Genomic DNA, 14,451 nt, shown 5'->3' with positions numbered 1-14,451 from the left:
GGCTCAACAATTTGGGGGCCTTTCTGCAAAAAAAATTATCCTGAGCCAAGAATTTACTTTAGTATTAACTTTGCTCTTCACTGTATGCTTCTAGTCAACAAGCAGATCTATAGCTAATATTTTTAAACCATATCTCTTTTGAATTAAGGAAACTCTACTGGACTGATGGAAACACAATTAACATGGCAAATATGGATGGCAGTAATAGCAAGATTCTCTTTCAGAATCAAAAAGAACCAGTTGGTAAGTTTTGTTTTTTTAATTGTTAATCACCACAGTTTTTAATATAACAAATCTGTGCTTGTACAATGGATCTTTGATCTAAAGCCTAAAAGAAAATATTATAGATTAGTAATGTAAATTAAATCAGAAATTTATCAATCTTATTGAATCCATTTGGTCCCTGTAGTGTAGGGAGGGAATATTCTTTTTCTGGAAAAGAAGTTAAGTTGTTTTTGATAAGAGAATTTTTATGGTATCTTAAGTACAGAAGTTGCTTAAAAATGTAATTAATGTAATTAATAAATATCTTATTCTCACTGGTGAATATTTAATACACCAGTTGCTATAATGGCAATATGATATACTGAGGCCTCCTCTCATCATCTTGATTGTGGCATTATTAATAGTTACAATGATTTAAGTATTTAATATTTAGTTTTTAGCAGTTTTCTTTTACTCTGCAGAGTGTTTAGTTTGTCTACCTTTGTTAACCACTGTAAACCGTCAGGTAAAATTTCATGGTGCTGAAAGAGAGCTTTGACTCATTCCTATAAATGATTTTGAAAATCAAAGTACAAAGATTCTTTTAGAAGATATGTTACATATTTACACATAGATATCTGTACATTATACTCATAGTCTCTTGTACTTCTTTGAGAGGCAAGAATTATCATATTGCCTTAATTGGTCACCATAATGTACGTCTTTTAAAAAATCCAATAATGCGCCTGGATTTTGATATTATATTAAATGTGCATATACAAAAGACAATCATAATTTTGCTTTGAATACCATATATTTCTTAAATCTTGGGGTAAAATCATTACACCATGAAGCTTTTTAGCACTTTTTTCTTAGTTTTAGAAATGTGGAAGTGTACTTAGTTGAAGTATCTCATTTTTAATAGTGATTCAATAAAGGGATAATAGCAACAAGATTTGCAATAAATAATTCTTTTTATGTGGTTCATAGAATAAACCCTGTGATGTAAAATGATACTATTAACAACTCTTTTCTTTGGACTGTGTTCTAAGATTTGACACACAATTGAAATTCAAGGTAGTGTTAGAAATTAAAGGCAAATTGAAATGCTAATACTTCTGTGTAGAAGATGATAGAACAAAAGAAACAAGGGACTCTACAAGATTAGGACCCATACAAAGGACTTAATTTGGACTAAAGCAATTCAGTTGGTGCTTATCTGGAGTTGTTCAGAATATTTAATATGGAAAAGTGAGTATGATTGAAATTGTATGAGCAAATAAAGTCCTTACATTGTAATATGGTAACCATAGGTTATACCAAAATGTTAATTTATATGCTTGTTTTTATAATGGGGAAAACCTTATCTTCTTTAATACTAAATTTCCATTTTCCTACTCAAAATAAATTAAAGAACAGCTATATATAAGGCTTACATAAAGAAAGTTTGTAAGAAAGAGTGTTACTATTTACACTTGCTGGTTGGCTCTTCAGGTATTGTACCCTGAATTATATTTTTAACTGTGTATGGACAGTGATTCAATATTCAATAACGAATATTCAATGCCTACTTCATGTTAGTTATTGTTATATTTGAAAATTACTTTAGAATAAATTAAAAATGATACTGTTAAATTTTAATTTGTGCAAGATAGACTATTTTCCCAGAAATAACCCATAACCTTATTACAAACCATAAGTTAAGTCAGCATTAATGAGTATGGCTTGTGTCAGACGTTCATTTATTCAATAAAGAGATTTTCATTGAGTATCAGATTTTGTATTCAGCCTGTTGATAAAAATTTGACATTGTCCTTTTCCTTTAGGGGCACAGGAACCTAAATCATTTTAGATTCCATTAAGTGAGTTTATCTCAGTGACCTTGAGCAAATTACTGTTAGCTCAGTGGTACTTGCTTGCCTCATCTGTAAATCAAGGCAAAATGCCTATTTTATAAAGTTCTCATGAGGATTAAATGAGGAAAACTTATGAAAAGAACATCTGGCCTTTAATAATAGAACCTATCAGGAGTAGTAGTAGAAGGTATATTGGGTCCAATAGACTGGAATTTGAATGATTTGATTGTCTGCACTATTGAATATGTGTAAATGAATTCAGTGAAGAAAAAACATAGAACAGAATCCATAGAAACGTAGCAGAGGAATATATGCAACCAAGTGGGCCTCTGAGATGTGCAAAATTTTATGCACTTGTGAGAGTTTAGCTATATTATCTTGATGCTGATGCTAAGAGGTAAACACGTTTGAAGTACTGGTTCTACTCTCACATCTTCCCAGCATAGCCCCTTAGGGCCAATAGACAACTGGGCCCTCATCTTGCTCTAGTAGATCTCAGTGTGGTTTACAAATAAATACTGCTTACAAGTTCCTTCCAGTAACTTTCAACTTCAGGTTACTAATCATGTTAACCATTGCTAAGACCAATGGTCTCTGCAATGCTGAATGATAGACTTTGTCCACGTGTAAATGTGTTCCTTTGCTGTTTCTCCTCCCTTCCCTGTCTAACCCTGTGGCCACTTGGTTCTACAGGAGAGGAAAAATTTTACCTTTGTCTTTCTAGGTTCTTTTGGTTGGTCTAATGCAGGCATATCTCAGAGATATTACAGCTTCAGTTCCAAACCACCAAAATGAAGCAAGTATCACAATAAAGCAAGTCACACAAAATTTTTGGTTTCCCAGTGCATATAAACGTTATGTTTACACCATAACTTTTAAGTGTGTGATAACATTATGTCTTAAAAAAAAGTCCATACCTTAATCAAAAAATACTTTATTGCTAAAAAATGCTAACCATCATCTGAGCCTTCAGTGAGTCATTGTGGTAATTGCAAAGACCACTGATTGCATATCACCATAATAAATATGATAATGAAAAATTATGAAATATTGTGAGAATTACCAGACTGTGGCACAGAGACACACAGCAGGCAAATGCTGTTGGAAAAATGGTGCTGATCGACCTGCTCCATGCACAGTTTACACAAACTTTCAATTTGCAAAAAACACTGTATCTGCAGAGTATAATAAAGTGAAGAGCAATAAAATGAGATATGCCTGTAATTAAACTGACACAAGGCAGATTAACAGGAGAAAATAAAATTACTATGTATATACGGGAGCCCCATAAAAATGAGACACGAAGAAGTGACCAGCTTTTATATCTTTTAGACAAAGAAACAATTATTTGTGAAGATTTCACAAAACAAAGGGATTTGGGCTTGCAGTTCCAAAGCAATGAAGAAGTAACAAGGCTTATTTATACTGCTTTCTTGGCCTTGAATTCCCTGTCTCTGGTGATAAGGATGCTTTCTATCTTCCTGGTGTAGGGAGGATACCTTCACATAGGGGCATTAGTCCCTGCTTTCAGGAAAACAAAAGAGGGTCAGAGTATTCTCCTTTCACCAGCTGTTTCTTAAGTAACTTTAATTCAAAATACTCACTATGGGGGGAACGGTGGGAGAGAGGGATAGTTAGGTAGTTTGGGATTGACATGTACACACTGCTATATTTAAGATGGATAACCAACAAGGACCTGCTCTATAGCACAGGGAACTCTGCTCAATATTCTGTAACAACCTAATTGAGAAAAGAATTTGAAAAAGAATAGATATATGTATATGTATAACTGAATCACTTTGTTGTACACCTGAAACTAACACAACACTGTTAATCAACTGTACTCCAATATAAAATTAAAAAGTAAAAAAAATAAATAAAATAAAATTAACAATTATCAACAAGAAAAGAAAATCAATATGCCAACATAGCACATTTTGGGGTGGCCTCTCCTGAACCCCATCAGCTCTCATTAGCACCTCAGATAGTTCTCAAAAAAGAAAGAACAAGCAGAAATCAATTGGTCAATTTATCTACTTATTGGCAAGTTTTGTTTTGTTTTGTTTTTTAGCACAGAGTATAAATATAAAACCAAATTCTTCTGAACATAACCCTTATTCATCCCAACCCTGTTAATTGCAAGTTTTGATCTATCCCAATAGGCTAGAGAGACTCTTATCTGTAAATTAACTATTAAAAATATTACTGGTGAGTAACTTATAGCAGGAAAGTCTTATCTATCTATAGTCAGTTCAGATTCTTTATTTGTGAGGAATGCCACCAGTTAAGACCATGCTGGTTTCAAGAGTATTATAGGTACTGATTAAAATAGATTAAAAACTATGTTGCATAGTAACTATTTTTTTTTAAATTGTAGTGTTTTCACTGTGTGCTTGAGCCATGTTCTGAAAATATATTTTGTAAGTTATGTTGTTTACTAATTTACACAAAATACTGCAGTATTTCAGATTACTGTTTTCTTTTTTAAAAGTTATTTTTTTGCTGTTATTTTTTTCCTCTCTTAATGGGCAGTGTAGAACTGTGATGCAAATAAGTGAACCAAAAAATGTTTTTTGATTTATACACAAATTTAAGCCACTATGTAGTGTAGTATCAAGGTTAAGTCTTATAAGGAAACATTTGATAATAGAAGAATCTTTGAAATACTCTCAAGAATTCATGCCATGGTAATCCCACTCTGTTATAAGATTCTTTTAAAACTATTCCCCTGAGATGACTTCTAAAATGGAATTTTTCAGTGTTATAAATGAACATATGAATGTGTGAAAAAATAAGTACAAACTTGTTTTTATTGGTATACATGGTTGTCATACCTATGAAAAACTTATATACATAGGGATATTTATTACCGTTATTTACTTATTGAATTTCACTGATATTTTGCACTGCAGGAAATTACTGTAATTAGTTTTTCATGATGAATCTGTCAGGGCAGCCTCTGGCTTAAACACCTGCCCACTGCATTCCCTAAACCATTTCCATGAAGAAAGTTAGGTGATTAGGAATGGAGGAGCTACTAATCAGTTAATTTTCTCCCTGTGCATACTGATTGTCAGATTATAAATTATTTTTGGAAAAAATGAATTAAAAAATATACAGAAAAAATGTCCAGAATATAAGGAGAAAAAACAACATTCTCTCTGGTGAGGCTGGGAAGTGTCACCTGAAAGCAGTCATTTTCCATCACACTTTATGAAACCTATATTCTTACTATGAAGTTACACCTTTGTGTTTGCATGTACTTAGCCTGGGATATGTGAGGATGATGTAGAATCATCACTTTGGCAACAAAAATAACATAATTATAGCGACTACTTGTTAAGGATTTAGAATATGTCAAGCACTTGCAAAATGGATTTCACTAATCATCTCATGGTACTTCTGGAAGGCTTTCTTAGTCTTCCTTTATAGATTCAGAAACTGAGGCTTGTTGAAAGAAATGAGTTGCCTATGATGAATGGTAGAGTTGGGATTCAAAACCAAGTTTATCCACTTCCAAAGTCATGTTAAATCTTAACCATTATGCTATGCCCAGAGACGGTGATTTCATATAGTAATTACATGACCTCAAGCAAAGATCAGGAAATAAAACTGGTACTCTTTCAAGCATGGAAAGTGGGAAAGAAAAATCTAGAGCTTAGGTACTCCGGAGAAACATGGGGCCAGTTAGGACACTGCAGTCAGTTTTTCTAAGCAGCCAGGGGTATGCAAAAACGAGTTTCACCTCTCTGCCAATTGTGCCTCACAATTATTTCTGAACCTTTAAATGCATGTTTTAAGCAATAATGTTAATGATATCCTAGGATTTCTAGTTTGTGGAATTGTTTTTATATTTTAATTCACCAGATTTCCCTTATTTGTTTCCTGTTAAATCCGTATGTGTGATATACTTGAAAGAGAAGTACATCATGATCTTATCAAAACACCCAACTTGGCATTTTATGAGTGTGAATCACTGAAGACCAAGTAATTGCAGCCTTCAGGCAGTTTAGGCTGAATAACTTTGTTTCTGTTAAATACAAATCAACATTCCCTTTATCCATTATTGAACTAAATATTTTCAATTAAGATTTATTGCTCAAGTCTTGGATACATTAAATGCTTAGAGCAGTTTACAAAACAGGGGATTTTAACTTACTACTTAAAGCCATTTCTGTGTTTAAAATGTTTACATGTTATGAATTTTATCCCTTAAGCCTCATATAAAACATCTTGGTTTGTTAATCAGCATTACCCTTCATGGCTTATTCTTAAGAATCTAGTATACTATATATTTTATTTTCTTGATGTTTTCTCTTCGTTTTAAATATAATCCCAACCAAAAGTCATTTATTTACTCAACCTTCAAGTACACCTTCTTGAAACCTACCTAACATCTTTCTTATTGTTTAATCATTCCAACCCTTATGGTGTATAATGTGGGTTTTTAAACCTATTAATGAATAACATTCACAAACACTGTTTACCATATCAAAAGAACTCAAGGACCTCACTTTTAAAAAAAAAGATTAAAACAAATTTCTGTATATATTTCCTTGCTTGATATAATGCAGTTATATTATTTATATATACTTATTACTCAGCACAGTTACTGTTTATGTATGAAGCTTAATCAACATATAAGGCTATACACCCCAAAAGAAATGATAATAGTAGGGTGCCAAAAAGACTGGAGGAATTAACAAGTTGATATTAAAATTACACATTTATATACACACAAATAATTTAAATTTATTACATTTTTCATCTAATCATTGTCATTCAAATATTATGAAGTGTAAAAAAAAAGTTATTAAAAAAAAAAAAAGAATAGAAAGTGTATACTAGGTTCCAGACTCTGAAAATAAAACCTGGGACACATTATCTTAGTCCAGTAAAGGAAAAAGACAGAAATGTAAACCATGATGAGATCTTTAATAGAGTTAAATGACAACAAAACGCAATATTGTTCATGAGTACTATTTTCAGACATCATAAAGATAATATAAGTAGACACTATAAAAATAGAAGAAACAACTAATTCTTTTGAGAAAGAAAAATAGAGAAATGAGTTGTAACCAAATAGGTGATATTTTGTAATTTCAGTTGGACCTTGAAGAAAACATATGCTTTTGTTTTTAAGGTATGACGGAGAAGGGGCTTCCCTTATTCTTAGTAGAAAAGAAAAAACAATCCTAAAAGGCACAAAATCATATCTAAAAAACTAAATTATTCTGTGTGTCTAGGAGAGCACAAGGGAATATTTAGGATTATATTGACAGGAGCTATAATGTTAAGATATTCAAATGACACAATTCAGTGCTTTTAAAAATAGGTTGCTCTATTTTACTTATCAATCTCTAAAATGTAGTTTAAGCAAATTATAAAACTACAGGTATTAAACCTTTTAAAATGATCTTTTAGAACAAAACACTTCTTAAGAAATAAGCTGTCACTGACTCTGGTTTTCCTCTAATTTTGCATGTGTTATTTCACAAGGCACAAAATTTTTGCCAGTCATTAAGAGCTTGAAATATAAGATAAATTGTCCCAGGTAAAATGATTTATGTGATGGAGAATGGAGGAGGTGCTGAAATCTTAACTTGATACAATAAGCAGCCAAGAACTAACTAACTTAGTTCTGTAACTCTGTATGTCATCAGTGATTTCTTAAAGCAGAGTGAATTGAGAGGATGATTTCAAGTAATAATTTAGATCAAGTTAAGATAAGGGTGGTATAGATACTTGCAGTGGAAGAAAAAAAAACAAAAACAAAAAATTATTTCCTCCACCTTCTTCGATTCTCCGGTGAGGGCCCTGGAAATTAGACTGACAAAAGACAAATTAACAAGAGTTTATTAACTCACATAGCACACATATATGTGAGAGAAACTCAATGAAGAGTAAGTCAAAGGAGTGGTTAGAACTTGTGCTTATATAGCATCTTAGCAAATAACAGTAAATTTGTAGCAAAATTAAAAGATAAAAGCAAAAGGTTTTAGACTTTCAAGGAAGGCAAACTATGAGAAAGTAAATACATGAAGACAACTAAGGAAAGATAAGAGTCATTTTAGTAAGGTTTGTTGTGTAGATTCTTCTCAGTGCTGTCTCTGGGCTGGTAAGAGTCTAGACTTGGATCTGGTGATTAAGAAGCTAAGCCTTTTAGCAAAAAGGAGGGCAGAGTGCTTTTTATTTTTGGTATCTGTTGTTTCTTAATTGTCTTCAGCTCAAAAAAATCTTTAAGCGAAAGTCGTCTGTTTTGGAGTGCCATATTCTGATGACCTATGTAATCAACTCTTTGTTGAATAATAATTTTTCATTGAAATTTTTATTGAGGTAATTTTAGATTCACATGAAGTTATAAAAAATAATACAGAGGGGTTCCATGTATACTTTATCTAATTTTCCCTAACTGGAATATTCTGTAACACTACTGCAAAATATTATAACTCAGATATTGACCTTAATACAAGCCACCAATCTTATTCAGATTGTGTTATTAATATTCATTTGTGTGTTTTTGTAAACCATATGTATAGATTCCTATAGCCAATACCAGATTCAAAACACAGAATGAACTGAATCAAGTTCTGTGGATAAGTAGGGGGAAAAAAAGCAAAATAAGATACTGAATAATTCCAATATCACAACAGTCTTTCCTGTTGTCTTTTTATAACCACACCTACTCTCTCCACTCCCTTTCCTCCCTACACTGTTTTCCATTTCTAAAATTTTGTCATTTTAAAATGTTATATAAGTGGAATCATACAGTATGTAACCTTTTGGATTGACTTTTTTTCCACTCAGCATATATCCTTGGAGAGTCATCAAGTTGTTGCATGTATCAGTGTTTTTGTTTGTTTGTTTGTTTGTTTTTCCTTTTTAATACTGAGTAGTATGCCATGGTATGTACATACCACAGTTTACCGTAACCATTCTCCTGTTGAAGGAAATGGGATGATTGCAGTTTTTGACTGAAGCCAAATCTGGCCTCTATACAGTGACACCAAATTAAATCTCAGAGACAGAGTTTTGGGTGAAGTAAAAAAGGAATAACTTTATTGCTTTCCCAGGCAAAGGGGGCCACAGTGGGCTAATGCCCTCAAAACTGTGTGTCCCAACCTGGGACAGGGGGTAGGGAGGAGCTGATAAAGATCAGGGTGTGTGCAGGGCCTGCAGCCCTTCAGTCCAGAGATTGCCTGGCATCCGATGATGATGGGCAAACTGACCTTCTCTGGAATGAAGAGTACTTCAAGTAGTTCACATCTTCCATTTGGTAGGGGTTTTAGTTCTGCAGAAGAGCTCAAAGATAATGTTATGTGTTATATACCCTTTGTTGGGGAACCAGGACCCTGGCCCAAGGCTGCACTGTTGTTTCTTGACTGCTCCTCCCTTGTCTCCACATCCCCTCCCTTCCCTGATTAGCAACTATTTGAACCTGCCTTTTGGAACTCAGAGAAGGGGAGACACAGAAAGGCTTTTGTGCCCAGGAGGCCCATAGGGTCCTGCTCGGTTTCATGGCTACTACAAATAAAGCTGTTATAAACATCCATGTACAAGTTTTTGTGTGAACATCCATTTTTATTTCTCTGGGGTAAATTCCCGGGAGTGCAATTAGAGGGACCTATGGTAATAATATGCTTCGTTTCATAAGAAACTGCCCAGTTGTTTTCCAGAGTGGCTGTACCACTTTACATTCCTACCAGCAACGTGTCAGTGATATAGTTTTTTCCTGCATCCTTGCCAGCATTTATTGTTGTCACTAGCTTGATTGTAGTCATTCTTGTAAGTGTGTAGCGATACTCATGGTCATTTTAGTTTGCATTTTCCTGTGATGTCAAACATCCTTTTCCTGTACTTATTTGTCATATTTATATCTTTGAGATTTCCGTTCATTTATTTTCCCCATTTTCTAATTCGATTGTTTTTAAACTATTGAGTTTTGAGAATTTTCTTGATCCTAGTCTTTTGATAGATATGCTGGTTGCAAATGTTTTGTCCCAGGCTGCAGCATATTTTTTATTGGCTTTTGTAAAACAAACATTTCTAGTTTTGATGTATCTGTATAATTGAGAAAATAGTGTATTATAAATTAAGTGCGCAATCTGAGTATTTCTCATTATTAAATTATCTCAAAATTATCAGTTGTAGGGATTACCAGAGAGATGGCTATCAATTTTAGAAATAGGATTTTAGCTTGAAAGGGAAATACAAAAACCTATACTAGTAATAAATAGGTAGCATTTATTAAGTACATCTATGTGCCAGACACTCGTATATGAGGCAATTATTCTTATTATTACAGCCTCACAATGGTGAAGTGAGTGTGTAACCAGGTAAAGGCTGCCTAGCCTTCTGTCAGATCAACCCAGAGACACATAGACAAAGTGATTGGAGGGTGGCAGTTTATATTTGTGTTCACTTCAGAGAGAAGCCAGGGATGAAGCACAAAAAGTACTTTGGGGTTCCTTAGGATATTTATTCTTTAATTTACAAAATCTAAGTGTTCTCAGAAGGGATAAAGCATTTCTTGAGATAGCCTAATGGTGAGTAGGCAATTAATCCTATTCTACTTTTCCATGGAATAACTATGCTCCTTTGGAGCTAAAAGTTCAATGTTTCAGAGAAAGTTCTGCCCCAGGAATAATCATGCCTGTTTTGGTAAACTCCGAAAAGATCTCCATTTTGGAATATCCAGAACATTATAAGTATTCTACAGATATAGGAGGGCATGCAACTTTACAATATTTTCCCATTTTTTGTGTGTTTTCAATAGCCAGTTTCTATGACTTTCACAACTCCAGAAGTAGAAGGAGTTGTGTTCTATTGTCTGACGATAACACTACAAAGAATAATTAGAAGATTTCAATGTTATTTATTATACATGCTTAGAGGCCTTGAAGTTAATAATCTACATTTAAATATCCATAGTATGTCTTTTTCCCCATCTACATATTTAGTATTTCTCTGTCTCCAAAGATCTCATCATGATACACTTTCCAGCAAAATTTAAAAGGCCTCATTGAACCTTGTAAATAGTCAAATTTAAAAGAATTTTTAAAAATGCAGTGTTTAAAAGAAATTTTTTAAATTTTGTATTTCAAAATGACCTGGAGAGATTTCCTAAAAATACTGATGCCTGGAACCAACATAAACCAATTAAATTAGAATTTCTGGGAGTGGGATCAGTATTTTTAATAGCTTTCCAGATAATTATAATGCACTTCCAGGGATGAAAATTTTGAAATTAACTTTGACAAGTGATGGAAAAAGTTAGATAATTACTATCCCTAGAAAGCCTTAATTTTTAAATTTTTTCTATGTATTTGCATTTTTGTTTTAATTCCACATTGCATGGTGTGTTGACTTTAGTTTGTCATATAAAAAAGAAAAGAAATGAAACATAAAAATGAACTTTCCAGTATTAATTGTAACAACACTTAAAACTTAAGAAACAATTTTTTTAGAGATATATGGAAAATATAGTTAGATTATATTATATCTTTAAAAAATATTGTGTAGTTGTTTCTTATATCAATATATGGAATGTTCCTATTATGAGAGCAATTACATAATTTTGGCAAGTTACATTGTCTAAATTAAAATGTAAGCTGATTTAAATCAAAATGTTCAAATAAAATAATAAAGGAAAATCTTTGGTTTAAAATAATGAGTGTTAGAATCAAAGCAGATAGATTACCTCTGCATTCTTACAGTAATAGAAAAGTTCTTTTCATAAAGGTTTTCAATTTAAGTGATGACTTTTGTTCCATCGATATGCCTATTGTGTTATTGGATCTGGGTTTTCTCTTTTGATAACCAGATCCAGATGATTTTAAAAATAAATACATCTTTCAGAAATGACTCTATATTACTAATAGTATATTCTTCAGACAGATCTTACAACCCTATTGAAGACTTTTTAGTCTTGGTCACCCACTCTGAGGATCTTCTAGGACAGACATAATTAGATTTCTTTGCCTAGGTTCCAGGACACTTTCATAGACATGCTCACATTTAATCTGTTTTCTCATGGCTATTGACTTAACATGCTAAAATCACTTTGTATTTCAATTGCATCAAAACCACTCCTAGCTCACTGTTTAGTGATTTATCTTTTAAAATAACACAACAGAGGTCTGATTCATAAATTATTCCAATAAATGGATACCAATTAATTCTTCAATATTATTAAGACCTCAGTGTGATAACAAAATTAAAAAATCTTTATGAAAACATTTATATTAATGACTTTTATAAATGTGTACTTCTAAAGATACTCATATCTATGAATTTAAAACCTATTATCACCAGTTTCTTGAATTCATAATAGGATTTTTTAAATATTTCAATTCTATTTTATACACCTGGAAATAAATGCACTCAAGAACATTCAAGGGTTAAACAAATGTATTTGACAGGAGAGAAGATATTTGTAGCTGGATAGTGACATATCACATGTATATATAGGTTTTTTTCCTGTGAACCTTAAAACTATTAATCCTAAACTATTTCATGATTAATGTTGATATGAAAAAAATCTAAGCCACATCAAGTAGATATTGAATCACTGCCTTTCCTCCCTATTTTCATTATACATAGACATAGGAAATATATTAAAAAAAAATTCTGTTGTGGGGATAATTCAACTTTACTAGGCAGAACTCTTTGAAGACAACTTATAATTTTCATAATTGAGTTAAATAACCAATACCTTCGTTGAATGTTTATATATTTTCTGCTCTGCTCTAGGCATCATGCTCAGCGCTGAAGATAAAAAGCTCACTATGACACAGCTTCTTTCCTCTTAGCACTCACAGTGCAGTAATAAAGATGTTGAGTAGTAAGAACCGGGGAACTCTGACCCAAACTCTGCAACTTCCCTGCTCTGTATAACTGTTTTACAAAGCCTAAGTTTGAGTCTAGAAGCTGCAGAGTTTAGGTAGATGAGCAAGTTCTGATACTGTGGGTTAATGTGGAGTTGAGCATATACGGTATGTACCCTCTCCTTACAAAAAGGGGTTGAGGAAACTTAAACACATGCCCTAAGACGGAGCAGGCAAGAATATTGATTTTAAAAATCAAAGTGAAGGAAAATAATAGATTAGTCTGTTGGAACCAGGGGTGAAGTTTGTGGTATAAATGAAATTCTTTTACAATTGCTGGAGATGGGTCACAAATCTGACTCTTCAGTTTCTTTGCAGGCAAAGTAAAGAGAAAAATATGATCAGTTACAATTTTATATTTTCCACATAAAGCTTTTTCTGGCACTGAGCCCTGAAAGAAATTTCTCCCATGGGCCCTTATATAAAGAGGTCACAGTGTGATGTATTATTTTAGACACTATATCCTGGGAAGTATAACAGTGGGTTTCCTATGGCTACTTCTTATACCATCTTTCATTTAGACCAAGGGCACAATGCCAAAGTTCGATTCAGCAAGAGATTCAGAGAGAGACAAAACCTTAGCAATCATAAATGCAGATAACTTTCTGATGGTTTGCTTGATGGAGAGAGAAAATTTGGAATACCTAGGGAGATAGATAACTTTTCTTCAGGGGAATTTTTCATAAATGTATTCATTAATTTGATTCTTGCTGAAAATTTGGCAACAGAAACTTTGGGGTTATATTTTGTACCATAAATCTATAGTAAAGATATGCTTCATTGATGGTTAAAGATGAAATTATGTGCTTTAGATGGTCAACTAAGTAGAAGGTAAAATAGACCACTTCTGAAAATTAAGCTGTCTAAACCAGGATTTATTAATACCAGGAAAGATATATGGCAGTGGCTTAGAAAGTACTTGCAGAATAACCAAACTTTCTCTCAGAAAAAAATTGAATTCTCAGTGATTTTCACCATGAAAATATTACATCATAGAATATGACTGTGATAGTTTTTATTTGATCATTTTTATAGTAATTAAAGCCAATTACCCCCAGTGGTTATCAAAAAAAGTCTGAAAATTTTATGCCTGCAGTGTCTAATTTTATGCATTGTGATTTTTCTGGTGAACCTTTTAGACTTTCATGAAGAAAAGATACCAATAAGTCAGTAAATAGCTGGTGTATTGTATAGGCTTGTTTTATTATTGCTACTTGATTAAAGCTGGTCCACTAGCTGGACTGGGACCAACTGCAGCTGAGACTATTTCGAACATGTTATCACTTTCTCAACACACTTGAACTCATATGATTTTCTCCAGTTGTCTTTTCTTCCTACTTCTCTTCCTTCCCACTTGTCTTCCTTTCTTCTTTCTTTCCTTTTTTTCCGTCTTAGAATTTTTTTTTTTTTTTTTTTTTTTGTATAGGGAAGGGACTGTTTTGCGGGGCTTTGTCAGTTCACTCTGTGAGGGAGATCCCAGAAACAGTTTATGCCTGAGGATGTGT

General features: G+C 32.8%; 1 protein-coding gene across 1 annotated transcript in view; it reads left to right on the top strand.

The window, feature by feature from the left end:
• LRP1B (LDL receptor related protein 1B) overlaps positions 1 to 14,451 on the top strand; it is a 1,778,947-nt gene that overhangs the window by 1,228,359 nt on the left and 536,137 nt on the right. The window contains exon 31 of the mRNA XM_057745031.1: positions 149 to 243. Coding sequence (XP_057601014.1) covers positions 149 to 243 — 95 coding nt within the window. The remainder of the gene's footprint in view (positions 1 to 148; positions 244 to 14,451) is intronic.

The sequence above is a fragment of the Hippopotamus amphibius genome, chromosome 8 (assembly GCF_030028045.1).
Source record: "Hippopotamus amphibius kiboko isolate mHipAmp2 chromosome 8, mHipAmp2.hap2, whole genome shotgun sequence".
Classification (NCBI taxonomy): domain Eukaryota; kingdom Metazoa; phylum Chordata; class Mammalia; order Artiodactyla; family Hippopotamidae; genus Hippopotamus; species Hippopotamus amphibius.
The sequence above is the reverse complement of the archived record's forward strand: the minus strand, read 5'-3'. Positions and strand labels throughout refer to the sequence as shown.